Below are 21,581 nucleotides of genomic sequence, written 5' to 3' on the forward strand. Positions count from 1 at the left end.
TATTCCATCTGCCACTTCTTTGCCCACCCTCCTAACTTGTCCAAGTCCTTCTGCAGCCCCCCTCAGCACTGACCCTCTGACAGTGCGGCACTCCCTCAGCACTGACCCTCCCCCACAACCATTAAAATGAGGGACAAACCAAAATGGGACCCCCCTTGCCCCATCCAGCCAGAGACCCCATTCATTGCTACCCTCCCTCCCCGCTGCCCCTCTCTCTCCAGGTACCTCCTTCCTGATGCAACTCACAGTCCACAGTCCCTCAGAGATGGCCAGAGGCTTGGTTGCCCACGGTAATGCAAAACGGCCTTCCAGGAGCATGGCATCCTCCAGTCGTGCATCCCACCCGTTGCCTCGAAAGCTGGCTTTAACCCGGAGGATGACATAGCCCACGTTTGGTGACTCTCTCTCTCTCTCTCCCCCTCCTCTCTGCGATCCTGGCCAATAGGACCAGCAGTGGACGGGTAGGGGGCGGGGAAGGGAGCGTCAGGCTGAGGCCTAGAGAAGCCAGACCCCTCATCCACCTAATCCAGACCTGGCCATGTATGGTCACCTTGTCTTAATTGTGCTAAACACATTCCCCCCCTCATCCCTGGCCCTGGCCCTCCCTCTCAGCGCCACTCACAGCTGCTCAGTCACAGCTGGCAGCTGTCAGCTGTCAGTGCCAAGCTATTTAGACAAATGTCTCTTATCAATGACAGCTGAGCGACTGGGACCACTTGACCACAACATCCTCCACCAATCCCACTCCCCCCCCACCCCCAACAAGAATGCAGCAAGTTGACAGGCAGATTCCTCAAGGTCATAGTGACATTTTCTCACCCAAAAACAAGCCGCACTCCTGATTAACTGAATAGAAATGTGGCTTCCCTTTAATCAAGACAGAATGTGTGTACCCCATTAACTGAGACAGAATAGGTCCACCCCATTAACCAACAAGAATGTGTGTACCCCTTTCACCAAGACAGAATGTGTGTACACCTTTAACCGAGACAGAATATCTGTGCACCATTAACCAAGAATGCGTGTACCCCTTTAACTGAAAATGAACGTAAGAACATAAGAAATAGGAGCAGGAGTAGGCCATCTAGCCCTTCGAGCCTGCCCTGCCATTCAATAAGATCATGGCTGATCTGAAGTGGATCAGTTCCACTTTCCCATTTCTCCCCAAAACCCTTAATTCCCCTGTCTATCAGACACCTATCTACCCGTGACTTAAATATATTCAGCGAGGTAGCCCTTTAACCGAGAATTGTGTACCCTTTTAACTAGGAGAGAATATCTGTGCACCTTTAACCATGAATGTGTGTACACCTTTAACTGAAAGTTTATACCCATTTAACCGAGACAGAACCAAGAAAGCATGTAGATCTTTAACTGAGCGAGAATATCTGTGCACCTTTAACCAAGAATGAGTGTACCCCTTTAATTGAAAGTGTACATCCCTTTAACCAAGAGAGAATGCATATACCCCTTTAACCCAGACAGAATGTTTGGACACCTTTAACTGAGACCTTTAGCTGAAAGAATGTGTGTACTTCTTTAACCGAGAGAAAATATGTGTGCACCTTTCACTGTGTGAGAATGTGTGTACCCCTTTAACTGAGACAAGCCGCACTCTGATTAACTGAATAGAAATATGGGTGCCCTTTAATTGACAATGAATGTGTGTATTCCATTAACCGAGACAGAATGTGTGCACCCTTTTAACTGAGACAGAATGTGTTTACACTTTTAACCAAGACAGGATGCGTGTACACCTTTAGCTGAGAGAATGTATTTCTTTAACAGTGAGAGAATATGTGTGCACCTTTCACTGCTTGTACTCCTTTAAGAGGAAAAAAAACGTGCACACCTTTAACTGAGAATGTGTGTACCTGTCTAACCAAGAGGGAACGTGTGCACATCTTTAACCAAGACAGAATGTGTGTACACCTTTATCTGAGAGAGAATGTATGTACCCGTTTAACCGAGACTGTGTGTACCCCTTTAACTAAGTGACAACGTATGTACATTTTTAATTGTGACAGAACATGTATACCCCTTTAACCGAGACAGAATTGTTTTAAATTCATTTGGAGGACATGGGCGCCACTGGCTGGCCAGCACTGATCGCCCATCCCAAATTGGCCATGAGAAGGTGGAGGTGAGCTGCCTTCTTGAATCGCTGCAGTCTATGTGCTGTACGCCTTTAATGGAGACAGAATGTGTGTACCCCTTTAACCAAGACAAAATATGGGTACCCTTTAACTGAGTGAGAACGTACATACGTTTTTAACCGAGACACAATGCATGGACACATTTAACCAAGACAGAATGTGCGTATCTCTTTAACCAAGAATGCATTTATATCATTAATCAAACGAGAATATCCGTGCACCTTTAGCCAAGAATGTGTGTACCCCTTTACCTGAGACAGAATATCTGTGCACCTTTAACAAAGAATATGTGTACCCCTTTAACCGAGTAAGAATGTGCGTGCACATTTATCCAAGACAATGTGTGTACACCTTTAATCAAGAGACAATGTATGTACGCCTTTAACCGAGAGAGAATATGTGTAACCCTTTAACTGAGAGAGAATGTGTGTACACCTTTAGCAGAGACAGAATATGTGTACGCCTTTAACTGAAAGAACGTGTGTACTTTTTTAACAGAGAGAATATATCTGTGCACCTTTCACTGTGTGAGAATGTGTGTACCCCTCTAACTGAGTGATAAGGTATACACCTTTAATTGAGACAGAACGTATGTACCTCTTTAACCGAATCAGAATTGTTTTAATTCATTTGTGGGGCATGGGCGCCGCTGGCTGGCCATCACTGATTGCCCATCCCAAGTTGGCCATGAGAAGGCAGAGGTGAGCTGTCTTCTTGAATCACTGCAATTTACGTGCTGTACGCCTTAACGGAGACAGAATGTGTGTCCCCTTTTAACCAAGACAAAATATGGGTACCCTTTAACCAAGAATATGTGTACCCTTTAACTGATTGAGAATGTATGTACGCCTTTAACTGAGACTGAATGCATGTACCCCTTTGACCAAGACAGAATGTGTGTACCCTTTGACTGAGCCGACACAGACTCTCTTTAACTGATTCTGGGTCGAAATCCTTTTCTAACACTACCAACAATGAATAATTATTTGTTTACCCTGCCCAGGTACCAGAGGAAGTGCTGCACAGTCGGAAGTAGACTCATATATAGTTGAGGATTCCAGCTCAATAATCCAGGCAAAACTGGATAGGCCTCCCTCTGTTCCTGTGTAACGGGCTCGAGGGGCAGAATGGGCCTCCTGCTGTTCCTGTGCAATAGGCTCGAGGGGCTGAATGGGCCTCCTGCTGTTCCTGTGCAATAGGCTCGAGGGGCTGAATGAACCTTCTCCTGTTACTGTGTAACAGACACGAGATGGGCCTCCTCCTGTTCCTCCTGAGAAGCCTCTCCCAGTTGCAATAGACAACACAAGAACTGCAATGTTATAAATAAACCTTCTCCTTAAAAGGTGCTGGCGCCCACAGCTAATTCAGTATCTGTCTACTGAGAGAGGGAACACTTCCTTACTCCCTTGCACAGATTAGCGAGGAATCTCTCTCTCTCACACACACACAGGGTGACAGCGACCAAATATAGTCGATCTGTGACAACACCAAGGCCTAGCCAAGACTTGGGGGTGGGGGGGACATTTCTGAAGCGATAAGACGTGTGCTGTTGGGAAAGGATAGACATTACTCTGACAGCGAGGGAGAGAGAGAAAGAGGAATCGAATCCCTGAGGGACCTCAACCCCAATATTCCACACACCTCATAATCATTTCAAAACAAATGAGGACATTCTGCCCCACGGTGACCCTGGCAGCCCTCCACCACAACACCTCACGGAATCTCACTGACCCTCCCACCGCCTGCTCCCCTCGACACTGTCCCCTCCCTACTCTCAGGCAATATTCCAATGCCCTCTTGAAGACCTCAATGGAACTTGCCTCCACCACACTCTGCAGGCCCAAGTTTCCGCTCAAGTCTTTGCTGCTGCCTTCATCAGACACTCGGAACCTGTGTCCTTCTCATTCTCGATCCTTCCACCAAGAGATCAGTCATGGTCTCGTGGGAAAGCAAGCAGGCTCAATGGGCCAAATGGCCGACTTATTATTTTCTAACGGGAGTCACTTTCTGTCACTCTCCCTCCACTCAGCCAGCCCTTCTCCAAGGAGAAGAGTCCCACATTCCCCAATCTATCAACGCTCCTCAAGAATCCTTATAGTACAGGAGGCCATTCGGCCTATCGAGTCTGTACCTACCGCAATCCCAAGGCCCTATTCCCTTAACCCTCATTTACCCCGCTAAACTGCCTGACATGAAGGGGCAATTTATCATGGACCATCCACCTAACCTGCACACCTTTGGACTGTGGGAGAAATCTGGAGCACCCGGTGGGAACCCACACATGGAAGGGGACAACAGGGAGATCCATGCAAACTCCACACAGTGACCCGAGGCTGGAATTGAACCCAGGTCTCTGGTGCTGTGAGGCAGCACTGCTAACCATTGTGCCTGCTCATCCCTGGAAGCACTCTCGGGAATGTTTTCAGCACCTTCCCAATGGTGCCGTTATTTCCCTCACAACATATCCTCCCTTTCATTTGCAAAGGAGAGATTAGAGAGAGGGTGGCATATTGGCACACTGATTAGCACTACTGCCCCACAGTGCTAGGGACATGAGGTTCACTAGGGATTGCCTCACAGACTGGAATTCAAGGAGCACAGAGATTTCATAGCACTGCCCAATGTTTTGGGGATGGGAGTGACGGGATGGGGGCTGTGGCAGGTGTCAAGGATGGGGGGTGATTAGTCAGGGATAGTGTGGGTAAGGGGATTGAACCAGAAGGATCGTATTATAGGGGCTGGAGAAACAGACAGAGAGGCTGTGAGGGGCCATGGAGGGATTGGAAGAGGAGCATGAATATTGTGGGAGCTGGATTAATATCAGTACAGATACAGTCAGTAACACAGGGCGCTGGGAGGAGAGGGGTTACTGAGTGACAGTATGAAGGAACTGGATTAACATCAGTAGAGATACAGTGTGCTGGGAGAGAGGGGTTACTGAGTGAGTGTGAGGGAGCTGGATTAACATCAGTTCAGATACAGTCAGTAACACAGGGTGCTGGGGGGAGAGGGGTTACTAAGTGACAGTACGAAGGAGCTGGATTAACATCAGTACAGATACAGTATGCCAGGGAGAGAGAGGTTACTGAATGACAGTATGAAGGTGCTGGATTAACATCAGTACAGAAACAGTCAGTAGCACAGGGCGCTGGGGGAGAGAGGTTACTGAGTGACAGTATGAGGGAGCTGGATTAACACGAGTCAAGATATAGTCAGTAACTCTGGGTGCTGGTTGGGGTTGGGGGGGGGGGGGGGGGCTATGTGGTGACACTATGAGGGAGCTGGATTAAAATCAGTACAGATATATTCAGTAACACAGGGTGCTGGGCGGGGGGAGAGAGGTTACTGACTGACAGTGTGACGGAACTAGATTTACATCAGTAGAGATACAGTCAGTAACGCAGGGCGCTGGGGGGAAGAGGGGTTACTGAGTGACAGTGTGACAGAACTGGATTTACATCAGTAGAGCTAAAACAACATAAATGTTGAGAGAGGGTGTCAGGTGGTAACACTCTCATATTCCCAATGTTCCCCACCTCCCCTCCCCCAAGAATGATCTCAGATTCCAAAAACTATTTAGGCTGGGACAGAAATAGACACAAAACGTTGCTTAACTGAGCGAGTTACTGAAGCTTCGAACACGCGCCTTTACCTGTACAACTCCAGGATAACACTGGGCGGCTGCCTGTGGGTACACCGGCAAGGTATACGGGTGGAGTAGCATGGGCGGTGAAGACAGCATGGCACATAGTACCCGCGTAAGGAGGCAGGCGAGCGAGGGAGTAGAGAGAGGGCAGGAGGCAGAGACAGGAACAGACAGAGCGAAAGAGAGACAAAAGGTAAAAGAGAAAGGAAAAGCAACAGAGAAGAGTTGGGGGGACGGAATGCAGAGGGAGATCGGGGAGAGATAAAGCAAACAGGCCAGTGCAAAGGAGAAAAAAACTGAAAGGAAAAGTCAGAGGCAAAAATAGATGAGTGGAAGGCGAGACAGAATAAGGGACGGAGAGAAATGAAGCAGTGAAGGCAAGTAGATAAAAAAAAGATCAATAAACAAAGGGGCAGATAGAGAGAATGGGGCAGAGAGAGAGAGAGAGTTTGAGGCCCTTAGATGGAGAGAAAGGGAGAGTATGGGGGAGCGAGAAAGAGACAGTGGCAGGGAAAAGAGAACAAGGAGGGAATTAACTGACAAATAAAAAGAGGGGAATGAAGAAATGGGGAGAAAGAGAGGGGAAAAGGGGATTTAAAAAGAAAGGTAAATCCGTTCGAGAGAGGGGTTCCGTAATGGGAGAGAGAGTTGAGGCAGTGGGATCACGGCAGCAAACTCCGGGAATCTGAAGGGGAGGAGGGAAGATTGCGGGACAGAGGGAGGTCGGAGTGGGAGGGAAGGATGTGTGCAGGGGCTGTGAGTGACAGGACGAGCTGGTGGGGGGCATGCAGGGGAAGGATAACATGAGCACGTGCAGAAGCAAACTGGAAGCCACCTGTCACCTGTCAGTCAGTCCATGATCTGTGACAGAGAGAGAGGCACCGGTTTTCCACCCTCACAATCCTCTCCTATAGCACAGGGCCTGGGGATGAATCTTCGACTCCTGCAGATTCCACCACGATCTGTGGAAATCAGAATGAGAAAACCGGCCAGGGACGACAGGAGTGGGTTTGGTAGCACAGGACTGCAGCTCACAAAAGCTGCACCCTTGTTCAAAACAACAAGTACAGGCCTGTCAGCCTCACCTTGGAGTTAGGGAAGGACCAGGAAACTATGATTCAGGTCAAAATTAATAGCTGCTCTTCCTTCCTTCTCTCTCTCTCTGCGTGTGTGTGTTTGTCTCTGTCTCACATTTTCTGTCTCTCTCTGTATTTCACTGTCTCTCTTTCTCCCTTCCTGTCTGTCTGCTCACACTCTCTCTGTCTCTCTTCCTTTCTCTCTCATAGGGTAATAGAATCGCCAAAGGGCAGAAAGAGGCCATTCAACCCATCGAGTCTGCACTAACCATAATTCCACCCAGGCCCTATCCCCGTAACCCCACATATTTATCCTGCTAATCCTGACACTAGGGGTCAATTTTTCTTTTATGGACAATCAACCTAACCTGCACATCTTTGGACTGTGGGAGGAAACCTACGCAGATAAAAGGGAGAATGTGCAAACTCCACACAGTTACCCGAGGCCGGAATCGAACCCAGGTTCCTGGCACTGTGAGGCAGCAGTGCTAACCACTGTACCACTGTCCTGCCCTGGAAGTTGCTCTCAGGCAATGATACTAAAGGGAACATGATTGATGAGATCCCCCGCCCTGCCTCCTTCCACATAAAGCCTGTGATACATCTGCACTGCAGTCATTGGAATGAACCATTGAACAGGCAGACCGCCAGACACTCATCAGCTACACCCTCCTGAGAGCAATTTCTACCTCAAGCTATGTTGCCTCATCACTCACTCTTTCGGTTTCTTTCTCCCTTACCTCAGTTTACCCTTTTTGCTCCTCACTCTGCACCATTTCTCCAGATTCCCTTGCTGCCCTACTGTTCAATCACCTCAATTCCGTTGTTAGCTCTTTTTCACTGCCTTTGTAAGGGGCCAATGTTTCACATTAATCTGATCGGGACAAACCATTCAGCTGCTTTCAGAGCACATTCAACTGAGGATTGTCACCTCTGCTCCATCACAGGGACACGAGAGTGCCCTCAGCCTCTGCCATTGGAGGCCGTGCCTTCAAGATATCTGGGTGCTAAGATCTGCAATTCCCTCCTGGTCCGCTCACCTCCCTGCTTCTCTTTCCAAAAACCAGCCCCTCTGAAGCAGCCTTTCCCACCCTCACGTGGGCTGTCCCGACAACACTCCCTAGGAAAGGCTCCAGGATGGGTCACTCTGTCAAAGGTTGCCATATAAATGCAGGTTGCAGTGGTTAACTGTTGTGCTCACAATCCGAGGACTCCAATCAGTTGAGGTCAGGCACACCAGGGAAATCCTGAGCTTCAGGTCGTTAGGGGCAGCATGGTGGCAGAGAGGTTAGCACTACTGCCTCACAACGCCAGAGACCCAGGTTCAATTCCCATCTTGAGTCACTATCTGTGTGGAGTTTGCACGTTCTTCCCCTGTCTGTGTGGGTTTCCTCCGGGTGCTCCGGTTTCCTCCCACAGTCCAAAGATGTGTGGGTCAGGCGGATTGGCCATGCTCAATTGCCCCTTAGTGTCAGGGGGAATTAGCAGGGTAAATACATGGGGTTACGGGGATAAGCCCTGAGTGGGATTGTTGTCACTGCAGGCTCGATGGGTCGATAGGCCCCCTCCTGAACTGTTGGGCTTCTATGAATCTCGCCCAGGGCAGTGAAGGGCCATTAGCTTCATTATCCAAAATCGATTCCTTTCCTTGAGCAGTGCCCTCCAAACCCATGACCACTTCCATCTAGAAGATCAAGAACAGCGGATAGCTGGGAACACTACTCTTGCAAGTTCCCCCCTCCAAGACACTCGGCATCCACCATATAAAGTATTCTTTCTGGTTGCATCACAGCTTGGTATGGCTCCTACTCTGCCCAACATCGCAAGAAACGACAAAGGGTCACTGAATGAAGCTTAGAAAATCATGCAAACCAGTCTCCCACCCATCGACAATGTCTGCACTTCCGCTGTCTTGGAAAAGCAGCCAGCATAATTAAGGAACCTCCCCACAACCTAGATATTCTCTCTTCCACCTTCTTCCGTTAGGAAAAAGGTGCAGAAATCTGAGGTCACGTACCAACCATCTCAAGAACAGCTTCTTCCCTGCTGCCATTATTTGAATGGGCTTATCTCACACTAAGTTGATCTTTCTCCAGACCTTAGCTATGTAACATTACATCCTACACTCTCTTCCTTCCTTTTCTGTGAATGGTATGCTTTGTCTGTAATCATGCACAAGAAACGATACTTTTCACAGTACACTAATACACGTGACAAGAATAAATCAAATCGTCCTGATTTGGAAATAGAACACCCCTTGCTCCCCAGCTTTCCCTCCAACCCTCACCCCATTGCTATTAGAAACTCCAGCCCTACAATTCTCATTCTCCTGTTCAAATCCCTCCCTGTGATTGCACATTGCTGTGGTGGCGATTCTAGCAACCCCACACACACACACACAGACCCACACACCCCAGGACGTGAACAATCAAACAGCAAGGAGTTTATTCAGATTACAATATTCCGCCCTGACCACTGACTTCTGCACATTTGAAACATGCAAACTCATCCGAACCAAACCGGGGAGAATTTGCGGAACATAAATATATGCAAATCCACTCACACAATAACTTGTAAGGTTTTATCGTGTGCATCCAGCCATGTGGACATCTGCATAGGTTACAATGGCACACACGTGTCTGAGAGAATGCACACGTTCAAACTAACTGTAAACTCGGAGGGATCACTGGCAAATCTCCCTTTTTACACAGATTATTCGGCAGCTCTCGGGTGCGGGGGTGAAAAGACTTTGCACTTTCCCACTTAGTTATAAATAATTTCAACTCAGGCTAGAGAAATCAGCATGTTCAAAACAGATGCAAATTGCCTGGCAGAACCAAAAATCAATGCATATAGTTATGTGCAGCAGTTGTGTAGCGGGGGGAACCTGTTGCCGATTTCCTGAGGGATCCTGGCACATTGGCCTTCATTGCAAGAGGGATTGGAGGACAAGTCTTGCTCCAGTTGCGTCGGGATCTTGGCGAGACCACATCTGGAATACTGTGCGATGATTTGGTCTCCACATTCTAGCAAAGACAGATTCACATTGGAGGCCACACAGCAAAGGTTGAGCCTGTTGAGGATGGGCCGTGTAAACTGGGTTTATACTCTCTGGGGAAGAACGAGTGGCCATCTCACTGAGATATACAGGAGTTTGAAGGGGTTTGATGGGGTGGAGATTGTACCTACTGTTCGGGGAATCTAAATCATGGTCTCAGGATAAGCAACCCAACATTTCGGGGCGAGACATTACTCGGAGGATTGTGAATCTCTGGAATTCTCAACTCCAGAGGAGCTGTGGACGCTCCACTGTTGGAATATTCAAGGTCAAGATTGGCCTTCGGCTCTCATGGGGATGGAAGATTTGGGGAGTGGGCAGGCAGGGGGAGCTGAAGCCCAAGGGGACATGAGATCATGTTAAATGAAGGGGGCATCAGGCCTGATAGACTGAATGGTCCCTTCTGGTCTGCGGAAGTCTGCTCACCGCACTACATCCAGTCCCTCATCGTTTCCCCGCTTCCTGCCTCTGCCTGTGTGACACCAGATTCCACTGCATGTTCACAGTCTGTCCAGAGAGCAGTGGTCGCTGGCTCAACCACCCCCTGTCCATCTCTCCACCCACCCTGGCCTGCTCCGCCGCAGCTCCAGCTCTCAAGCAAGACTCCAGCCGTTTCAAGTCCTCCTCCTCCTCTCTCTCGCCGCGTAATCTCCCTTGCCCTCAGAAAGCGAGCAGCCAACTTCCGTCTTCCTCCACCGACTTCTCCACCACCAGCAACAGCTCACAAGGCTCCTGGGCAATCTGCGCCTGCAGGAATCTCCTGGGAGGGAATGACAGCTGGTCAAACAAGAACGGGCCTGGGGCAAACTGTGAAAATGGCAAAGTGTCTGCAAAAACACGGAGAACGAGACACAGCAAGCTACGTGAGGAGCCAGCACAGGAGGGGACTGTAAATTTGTGAGGACAACATGAACCACTGAGACAGGATGTCAGGCGGTGACACTCTCACATTCCCAATCCTCTCTGCTCTCTCCCTCCCCCTGGAATGATCTCAGCTTCCCAAAACTATTTAGAATGGGACAGAAATAGACACAGAACATCGCTTAACTGAGCGAGGTACTGAAGCTTCTAACACAAAGAGGAGGATAGGGTGGTGGGGGGGAATAGGAGGAGGAGGAGGGTGGTGGGGGGGGGGGGGAATAAGAGGAGGAGGAGGAGGGTTTTGGGGGGGGTGGGAGGAGGAGGAGGAGGGTTTTGGGGGGGGTGGGAGGAGGAGGAGGAGGGTTTTGGGGGGGGTGGGAGGAGGAGGAGGAGGGTTTTGGGGGGGGTGGGAGGAGGAGGAGGAGGGGGGTTTTGGGGGGGGTGGGAGGAGGAGGAGGAGGGGGGTTTTGGGGGGGGGTGGGAGGAGGAGGAGGAGGGGGGTTTTGGGGGGGGGTGGGAGGAGGAGGAGGAGGGGGGTTTTGGGGGGGGGTGGGAGGAGGAGGAGGAGGAGGAGGAGGAGGGTGGTGGAGGGGGTGGGTAAGAGGGTGCGGGGGCGGGAGGGGCAGAACAGAGTCAGGCATCCCAGGAGAATGAGTGAGTGAGAGAGAAAGAAGGACCATCTGAGAGTTTGACAGAGTGTTACAGAGGGTGAGGAAGCTGGGGTTCTCATTAGAGGCAGTCAGTAGCAAAGATGTGTCGGTTAGGTGGATTAGAATCATAATCATAGAATCCTTACAGTGTAGGAGGTGGCCATTCAGCCCATCGAATTTGCACCAACAACAATCCAACACAGGCCCGATTCTCATAACCCCACATATTTACCCCGTTAATCCCCCTGACCTTACGGTGCAATTTGGCATGGCCAATCAACCTAACCTGTAAATCTTTGGACTGTGCGAGGAAACCGGAGCACCCAGAGGAAACCCATGAAGACACGAGGAGAACATGCAAACTCCACACAGACAGGGACCCAAGCCAGGAATCAAATCTGGATCCCTGGTGCTGTGAGGCAGCAGTGCTAACCACTGTGCCACCTTAGAATATCATAGAATCCCTACAGTACAGAAGGAGGCCATTTGGCCCCTCGAGTCTGTATTGACCACAATCCCACCCAGGTCCTACTCCCTATTTATCCTGCAAATCTCCCTGACACTAGGTTAATGTTGGCAAGGCCAATCAACCTAACTCACACATATGTGGACTGTGGAAGGAAACTGGAGCACCTGGCGGAAACCCACGCAGAAACAGGGAGAATATGCAAACTCTACACAGACAATGACAAAGCCAGAATCGAACCTGGATTCCTGGCGCTGTGAGGGAGCAACTAAGTACTGTGCCACCGTGACACCCCAAAGTTAATGTGCAGGTTTACAGGGAGTGGGCCGTGGTAGGTTACTGTTAGAAAGTCAGTGCAGACTAGGTGAGCTGGGAGGTGCCAGGAGGGTGCATGGGGAAGGGGGGGGGGGGGGGGGGGGGGGGGGGGTGCAGTGGGAGGAGCCAAACAGCCACCAACCCTCGCCGTGATCTCACTCCACTCACACCCCTCTCCCCCAACCCTTTCCTATATCCCACCAACCCTCTGTCCTTCACACCTCACTCACCTCAGCTCGTCCTCATTCCCGATGGGGACCGGGGCCTTCAGCTTGGAGTCCAGGTTGTAATAGGAGCCATTGACCTGCCTCACAGCCACCCAGTGCTTGCGCTGGATTGGAAGGGATACAAAGCCCAGCGTCACGTTAGAGGGGATGTTGAGGATGAAGCCACGAATCTGACTCAGCACCAAGCTGCTGAGCGATCTGGAGAGTGAGACACAGACAGAGAGAGAGAGAGAGACAGACTGAGATAGGACATTCACAGCGCTCAGGTCGGGGAAGGACACTTCAATTTTTATGTTCATTCACAGGATGTGAGCTAGACCAGCATTTATTGCTCATCCTTAATAGGTAGTGGTGAGCTGCCTTCTTGAACCGCTGCTGTCCCTGAAGTGTAGGTACACCCATTGTGTAGTTCCAGGTGTTTGACCCAGCAACAGTGAAAGAACAGCAGATATATTTCCAAGTGGTGATTGATTCGGAGCAGAACCCCAGGTATTTGCTGCCCTTGTCCTTCTAGACGACAGCGGTCATAGGTTTGTGAGGTGCTGTCTAAGGAGGTTTGGTGAGTTCCTGCAATGCATCTTGTAGATGTTACACAAAGCTCCCACTGTGCATCAGTGGTGGAGGGTGTAAATGTTTGTGGATGTGGTGCTGATGAAGTGGGGCTGCTTTGTCCTGGATGGTGTTAAGCTTCGTAAGTGTTGGAGTTGCAGTCATCCAGGCAAATAGGGAATATTTCATCACACTCCTGAATTGTGCCTTGTACAGGCTTGGGGAGTCAGGAGGTGAATTATTCGCCACTAGATTCCCAGCCTCTGACCTGGTCTCATAGCCGCGGTGCAGAAGAGTCCATTCAGCCCATCAAGTTTGCACCAACTTTGAGTGTATCTTACCATGGTCCTGTCCCCATAACCTTGCACATTTACCATGGCTAATCTATCTAACCTACACTCCTTTAGACACAAGGAGCAATTCAGCATGGCCAATCTGCCACCTAACCTGCATAACTTTGGAAGCAAACTGCAGCGCCCGGAGAAAACCCATGCAGACACAGAGAGAACATGCAGTCTCCACACAGACAATCGCCTAAGGCTAGAGTTGAACCCGGGCCCTTGGTGCTGTGAAGGAACAGTGCTAACCACTGTGCCACCACAGAAATGCGTGGGTGATGTCAAGGAGGAAATGGTTAGGTTCTCTGTTGCTCTGGGGTAAAACAGAGGCTTACTTGCGTTTGTCCCACCAGACTGCAGCGAGACCTTGCGTTAGCAAGGCGGCCATGAGGATATTGACATCGTAGTTCCCGGTCCCAAACAAGCTGCGATGAGGATTCAGCAGAGAGCCAGGTGCCAGCCTGTGTGAGGAAAGAGTTAAGGAGAGTGAGGCCGAGAGTTAGACCGAGGTTCAAAACATAGGAACACAGAAATGATGTTGTTGCCACAGAGGGAGCAAAGACTTGTTCCGGGAATGGCGGGAATGTCTCATGAAGAGAGACGGGGGGAAACTGGACCCTATGTTCTTTAAAGTTTTGAAGCACGACAGACAATCTCATTGAAACCTACAAAATACTGACAGAAATTGAGGGTGGAGGAGGCAAGATGTTTCCCTTGGTTGGCGGAGTCCAGGACCAGGGGACACAATTTCAAAATAACTGGGATGCCACTTAGGACAGAGATAATGAAATATTTACAGAGAAGTTATAAGGCTTTGGAATTCTCTATCCCGGAGAGATGTGGAAACTCAGTCAATGATCAGATTTAAAGTCCATTGAGCCTCTTCCCCAGTCAATACCATCATAGGCAACACCATCTCCTCCATGATCATCTTCAATATCAGTGACCCACAAGGCTGTGTTCTCAGCGCCTTACTATACTCCTTATACACCTATGACTGTATGGCCAAATTCCCCTCCAAGTCGATATTCAAGTTTGCCGCTGACATCACTGTAATGGGTCGGATCTCAAACAATGACGAGACAGAGTACAGGAATGAGATGGAGAATCTGGTAAACTGGTGCAGCAACAATAATCTCTCTCTCAATGTCAACAAAACAAAGGGAACTGTCATCGACTTCGGGAAGCGTAAAGGAGAACATGCCCCCATGTACATCAATGGGGACGAAGTACAAAGGGTCGAGAGCTTCAAGTTTTTAGGTGTCCCGATCACCAACAACCTGTCCTGTCCCGCCCCCCACCCCATACACACACACACATACACACACCTCTTCTCCCCCACCCCCCTCCAATGCCAATACCACATAGGAACATAAGAAATAGGAGCAGGAGTAGGCCATCTAGCCCTTCGAGCCTGCCCCGCCATTCAATAAAATCATGGCTGATCTGTCGTGGCTCAGTTCCACATCCCTGCCCTCTCCCCATAACCCTTAATCCCCTCTCTTATCAAAAACCCATCAACCCGCGTCTTAAAAACATTTAGCGAGGTAGCCTCCACCACTTCAACGGGCAGAGAATTCCAGAGATTCACCACCCTTTGAGTGAAGAAGTTCTTCCTCAACTCCGTTCTAAACTACCCCCCCCTTTATCTTGAGGCTGTGCCCCCTAGTCCTACTGTCCTTTCTGAGCGGGAAGAGTCTCTCCACCTCTATCCTATCCATCCCATTCATCATCTTATATGTCTCAATGAGATCTCCCCTCATTCTTCTAAACTCTGAGTACAAGTTTACTCAGCCTCTCCTCATAGCTCAACCCCTTCAACTCCGGCATCAGCCTAGTAAACCTCCTCTGCACTCCCTCCAAGGCCAAAATATCCTTGCGTAAGTACAGCGCCCAAAACTGCACACAGTACTCCAGCTGCAGCCTCACCAATGCCCTATACAGCTGCAGCAAGACCTCCCTACTTTTATATTCAATCCCCCTCGCTATGAAGGCCAGCATCCCATCTGCCTTCCTGACCACCTGCTGCACCTGCAGGCTGGGTTTTTGCGACTTATGCACAAGGACCCCGAGGTCCCTCTGCACCATTGCCTGCTGCAGTTTTTCGCCACGTAAGTAATAATCCTTCCTACCATTATTCCTATCAAAGTGGACCACCTCGCACTTGCCAACATTAAATTCCATTTGCCAGTTCCTCGCCCATTCGCCCAGCCTATCTAGATCCTTCTGTAGACTCTCCACACCCTCCGCGCAATTTGTCGTTCCATCAATCTTGGTGTCATCAGCAAATTTTGACACCATACACTCGGTTCCTTCCTCCAGATCATCTATATAAATGGTAAATAGCTGAGGCCCCAGCACCGACCCCTGGGGCATTCCACTAGTCACCAACCGCCAATCCAAATAGCACCCATTGACCCCCACTCTCTGCCTCCTATTTGACAACCAATCTTCTATCCACGCTAACACCCTACCCCCAACTCCATGTCCCCTGACCTTCTGCAATAACCTCTTGTGAGGTACCTTGTCAAACGCCTTCTGAAAATCAAGACAGACCACATCCACCGGCTCTCCTCTATCCACCGCCCTAGACACATCCTCATAGAACTCCAGTAAATTTGTCAGACACGACTTCCCCTTAACGAAACTATGCTGCATCTGCTCTATCAAGCAATTCTCCTCAAGATGCCTCGCTATTCCCTCCTTGATGACGGATTCTAACATTTTACCTACAACAGACGTTAAACTAACAGGCCTATAATTCCCTGCCTTTTGCCTGCCACCCTTCTTAAACAACGGCGTAACATTAGCCGTTTTCCAATCTTCTGGCACTTCCCCGGAATCCAGCGATGTTTGGAAAATAACCAAGGCATCCACTATCACCTCCACCATTTCTTTCAGAACCCTCGGCTGCATTCCATCCGGTCCTGGGGACTTGTCCACAATCAGTCCCTCCAGTCTGTCGAGCACCGCCTCTCTAGTAACCATAATGTCATTGAGACCCTCCAGTCCTACCACCTTTCCATCTGTAACACCCGGCAAATTATTCACGTCCTCCTCCGTGAAGACCGAAACAAAAAAGTTATTCAAGACCTCAGCCATTTCCCCATCCCCTACCACTAAGTCCCCCCTTCTCATTCTCTAAGGGTCCAACGTTCACCCTAGCCAGCCTCTTCCTTTTTATATATTTATAAAAACTCTTGCTACCTTTTTTATATTAAGCGCTAGCCCAGCTTCATAGTTTCTCCTACCCTTCTTTATCAACTTCTTTGTCAATCTTTGTTGACATTTAAACCTCTCCCAATCCTCTTCTCGCCCACTACTCTTAGCTACTCTAAACGCCTCCGCTTTTAATTTAACACTTTCCTTCACCTCCTTCGTTATCCACGGCTTATTACCTCTCTTCCTACGGCCCTTTTTGACCATCGGAATAAATTTCTGCTGAGCACCAAGAAAGATCTCCTTAAAGATCCTCCACTGCTCCTCAGCAGACCTACCTTCCAACACGCTCCCCCAGTCCACATTAATTGAGAAAGACCACCAACACTTCTACTTTCTCAGAAGATTAAGGAAATTTGGCATGTCAGCTACAAGTCTCACCAACTTTTACAGATGCACCACAGAAAGCATTCTTTCTGGTTGTATCACAGCTTCGTATGGCTCCTGTTCTGCCCAAGACTACAAGGAACTACAAAAAGTCTTGAATGTAGCCCAATCCATCATGCAAACCAGCCTCCCATCCACTGGCTCTGTCTACACTTCCCGTTGCCTCGGCAAAGCAGCCAGCATAATTATGGACCCCACGCACCCCGGACATTCTCTCTTCCACCTTCTTCCTTCAGAAAAAGATACAAAAAGTCTGAGGTCACATACCAACCGACTCAAGAACAGCTTCTTCCCTGCTGCTATCAGACTGTTGAATGGATTTGCATTAAGTTGATCTTTCTCTGCACCCTATGACTGTAACACTACATACTGCACTCTCTCGTTTCCTTCTCTATGAACAGTACACTTTGTATAGCACGTAAGAAACAATAATTTTTATTGTATATTAATGCCTGTGACAATAATAAATCAAATGAAATCATGGCTGATCATCCACCTCAATGCTTTTTACATTCACATATCTCCATGATCTTTTTTATAGAATCACAGAACCCTACAGTGTAGAAAGTGGCCATTCGGCCCATTGAGTCTGCACCGACTATAATCCCACCTCGGCTCTAACCCCATATCCCTCATATTTTACCTGCTACTCCCTCTTACCTATGCACCTCAGAAACTAAGGGACAATTTTAGCATGGCCAGTCAACCTAACCTGCGCATCGTTGGCCTGTGGGAGGAAACCGGAGCACCTGGCGAAAACCCACGCAGACACGAGGAGAACGTGCAGACTCCACACAGATGGTGAGCCAGGCTGGGAAGCGACCCCAGGACCCTGGAGCTGTGAAGCAGCAGTGCTAACCACTATGCTACCGTGCTGCCCAGTATGATGCTGTTAATCAGATATCTATCAATCTCAGTGTCGACGCCCACCGACCCCTCACCCCGGCGTCACAGCGACGCCCACCGACCCCTCACAGCGACGCCCACCGACCCCTCACCCCGGCGTCACAGCGACGCCCACCGACCCCTCACCCCGGCGTCACAGCGACGCCCACCGACCCCTCACCCCGGCGTCACAGCGACGCCCACCGACCCCTCACCCCGGCGTCACAGCGACGCCCACCGACCCCTCACCCCGGCGTCACAGCGACGCCCACCGACCCCTCACCCCGGCGTCACAGCGACGCCCACCGACCCCTCACCCCGGCGTCACAGCGACGCCCACCGACCCCTCACCCCGGCGTCACAGCGACGCCCACCGACCCCTCACCCCGGCGTCACAGCGACGCCCACCGACCCCTCACCCCGGCGTCACAGCGACGCCCACCGACCCCTCACCCCGGCGTCACAGCGACGCCCACCGACCCCTCACCCCGGCGTCACAGCGACGCCCACCGACCCCTCACCCCGGCGTCACAGCGACGCCCACCGACCCCTCACCCCGGCGTCACAGCGACGCCCACCGACCCCTCACCCCGGCGTCACAGCGACGCCCACCGACCCCTCACCCCGGCGTCACAGCGACGCCCACCGACCCCTCACCCCGGCGTCACAGCGACGCCCACCGACCCCTCACCCCGGCGTCACAGCGACGCCCACCGACCCCTCACCCCGGCGTCACAGCGACGCCCACCGACCCCTCACCCCGGCGTCACAGCGACGCCCACCGACCCCTCACCCCGGCGTCACAGCGACGCCCACCGACCCCTCACCCCGGCGTCACAGCGACGCCCACCGACCCCTCACCCCGGCGTCACAGCGACGCCCACCGACCCCTCACCCCGGCGTCACAGCGACGCCCACCGACCCCTCACCCAATGTGGTCACAGCAACGCCCACCGACCCCTCACCCAATGTGGTCACAGCAACTGTGTCGATATGCGCGATCTTCTTGGAGATCCTTTCCACTTACAGCCGGCAGTTTGTGGTGTCAATGGTAGCCATGAAATGGAGATGCCACCCTTCAACTGGGTAAACACAGTAAGAGCTTACTGTGCTTACCCCGGTCCAACACTGGCATCTCCGCATCATCATTACAGCAACTGCCATAGACCCTTCCCCCCTCGGGGTTATAGCAACTGGCCTCACCCAGGATCTTGCGTTCATGCCACACTATCTGTAACCCTCACAACTTGCCTGGGTTTGCACAATTTCACCAACTGTCCTGTCTGGAGACAATACACATCTCTTTAACCTGTGCTTAATGCTCTCTCCGCTCATATTGTCTGTACCTTTAAGACTTGATTACCTGTAAAGACGCGCATTCCAACTATTATTTTGTAAATTGAGTTTGTGTCTTTATATGCCTTGTTTGTGAACGGAACTCCCACTTAGCTGACGAAGGAGGAGCACTCTGAAAGCTAGTGGATTTTGCTACCAAATGAACCTGTTGGACTTCAACCTGGTGTTGTGAGACTTCTTAATGTCTTTACCCCAGTCCAATGCCAGCATTTCCACATCGTTACAGCAACTCCCATTAACCGCAAACCTCCAGGAGTCATAGTAATTCACATTAACCCTTGACGCCCAGGGGTCACAGTGATTCCCATTGATCCCTGACCCCCAAGGGTCACGCTGACCCTTAACCTCCAGGGTTACAGTAACTCCCATTGACCCCTTACCGCCAAGGGTCATAGTGACTCCCACTGACCCCTGACTCCCCCTGACCCCTGACCTCCCTGCATCACATTAACTCCCATTGACCTCTGACCCTCAAGGGTCAAAGTGACTCCCAATGACTCCTGACCCTCAAGAGTCACAGTGACTCCTATTGAATCCTGACCCCCAAGGGTCACACTGACTCCCACTAACCCCTGACCTCCAGAGTCGACCTCTGACCTCCAGGATCACAGTGACTCCCAATGACACCTTTCCTCCACCCCGCCCCCGGTTGCCATGACAGCCATTATCCCGCCCACGCGTCACTGGTTGCTATGCTGCCCCCGGCCCCTCCCCGCACCCCCTCCCCGCACCCCCTCCCCCGCCGTTGCCCCTGGTTACCCACCGGCCGCACAGATTATCCAACTCCTCCTTGGTGAAGTGGCGCCGTTGCAGGAGGTTGTTGAGGGCGTGGACGGCGCAGAGCTCCAGCCGCTGCTTCTCGTGATACAAGGAGGATAGGAACGGAGAAGAAGAGGACTGGGACATCCCCGGCGGCACCGAGAGACAACGATAAAAACAAACGCCACAACAACCCGTCCAAAGGAAGGACAACTCCCAATCAAATCCCGTCGATTCCGGCTGTGTACTTTTAAACCCTTATCACCGAGGAGAAGAAAGTGAGAGAGAGAGCGAAGTTAACCAGAGGACTGGACCACCTCAGCCACTGCCATCTTTTTCCGGTGCCGCCATTGGCGGCGGAAAGCCCGCGGGAGGTCAGTGCGCAGCCGCTCAGTCGGCACTCCCTCACACTACTGCACCGGCGCGCAGACGACAGACGGCAGCCGGCACCCCTCACACCACTGCGCCGGCGCATGGACGGCCAGCCGGCACTCCTCACACTAGTGCGCCGGCGCGCGCACGGCAAACGACAGCGGTGCGGAGGCGTGGCACCAACTGCAGGGCCGGCTACCAGTGTGACTGCGCAGGCGCCATGGCAGAGCCTGTGTGTATATTGTGACAGATTTAGAGAGAGTGAATACACTCTGACAGATACAGAGAGGGTGCGATACTCTGTGACAGATACAGACAGGGTGCAATTCATTCTGAAAGATACAGAGAGCGTGTGACGTATTCTGATAGATACAACAAGTGTGTGATACACTGACAAATACAGAAAGCGTGTGATACACTGACAGATTTGGAGAACGGGTGTTACAGCGACATACAGACAGTTTCTGATGCACATGTGACAGAGTGTGGCATATTCTGTGACAGATGCAGAGACTGTGGGATACATTCTGTGACACATGTAGAGGATGAAATATGCTCTGACAGATACAGAGAGCATGCGATATTCTGTAACATATATAGAGGTTGAGAAACACTGATACACAGAGTTTGTGATACGTGCTGAAAGATACAGAGCACCTGCGATATTCTCTGACAGATACAGAGAGGATGCGATAAATGCTGTCAGATGTATAGATGGTGTGACACATCCTGAAATATGCAGAGAGGGTCTGATACACTCTGATAGATGCAGAGAGTGTGTGACAGTGATACATCTAACAGATACAGAGTGCGTGCAATATACTCTGATTATACATACAGGGCAAGATACACATGACCGATAAAGGTGCAATAGATTTTTGGTAGAGAGCATTGGATAGTCTTTGACACAGCTTTTGCAGTACATTCTTGACGGATACAGAGAGCGTGTGATAGTTATACACTCTGACAGATACAGAGAGTGGGTGATAACTCTGAAAGATAAATAGCATGTCTGATAAACTCAGTAAACGTCAGAGTGTACTATCAAATAAATTGGTTGGACTTTAACTTCACACTCTGACAACTACAGAGAGCATGTGATACACTCTGAATGATACAAAGAACATGTGATACACTCTAAAGAGGCAGAGAGGGTGTGATTGTTATATACTTGACATACAGAGAGAGTATAATGTACTCTGACAAATACAAAGAGCATGTGATACACTCTGACAGATACAAAGAATGTGTGATACACTGA

At 50.5% G+C, this 21,581-nt stretch overlaps 3 protein-coding genes across 3 annotated transcripts in view; 1 reads left to right on the forward strand and 2 right to left on the reverse strand.

Moving 5' to 3' along the window:
- The window catches only part of LOC145344713 (RNA binding protein fox-1 homolog 3-like), a 42,215-nt gene extending 35,075 nt beyond the window's left edge, over positions 1 to 7,140 (reverse strand). The window contains exon 1 of the mRNA XM_080191818.1: positions 5,809 to 7,140. Within this exon, the coding sequence (XP_080047944.1) occupies positions 5,809 to 5,898 (90 nt within the window). The 5' untranslated portion in view covers positions 5,899 to 7,140. The remainder of the gene's footprint in view (positions 1 to 5,808) is intronic.
- Positions 7,141 to 9,299: 2,159 nt separating this feature from the next.
- Positions 9,300 to 20,314, reverse strand: josd2 (Josephin domain containing 2). The gene is made up of 4 exons (XM_080191820.1): positions 19,953 to 20,314; positions 13,678 to 13,803; positions 12,459 to 12,653; positions 9,300 to 10,696 (listed from the first exon to the last, which is right to left on the reverse strand). Exons 1-4 carry the CDS (start codon positions 20,093 to 20,095, stop codon positions 10,597 to 10,599), a joined length of 564 nt encoding a protein of 187 aa, XP_080047946.1. The 5' UTR covers positions 20,096 to 20,314; the 3' UTR covers positions 9,300 to 10,596.
- LOC145344714 (transmembrane protein 143-like) overlaps positions 20,214 to 21,581 on the forward strand; it is a 35,938-nt gene continuing 34,570 nt past the window's right edge. Inside the window, exon 1 of the mRNA XM_080191819.1 lies at positions 20,214 to 20,322. The gene's annotated coding sequence lies outside the window, so the exon portion shown is untranslated. The remainder of the gene's footprint in view (positions 20,323 to 21,581) is intronic.

The sequence above is a fragment of the Carcharhinus amblyrhynchos genome, chromosome 7, assembly GCF_965287045.1.
Source record: "Carcharhinus amblyrhynchos chromosome 7, sCarAmb.v2.hapA, whole genome shotgun sequence".
NCBI classification, from domain to species: Eukaryota; Metazoa; Chordata; class Chondrichthyes; order Carcharhiniformes; family Carcharhinidae; genus Carcharhinus; species Carcharhinus amblyrhynchos.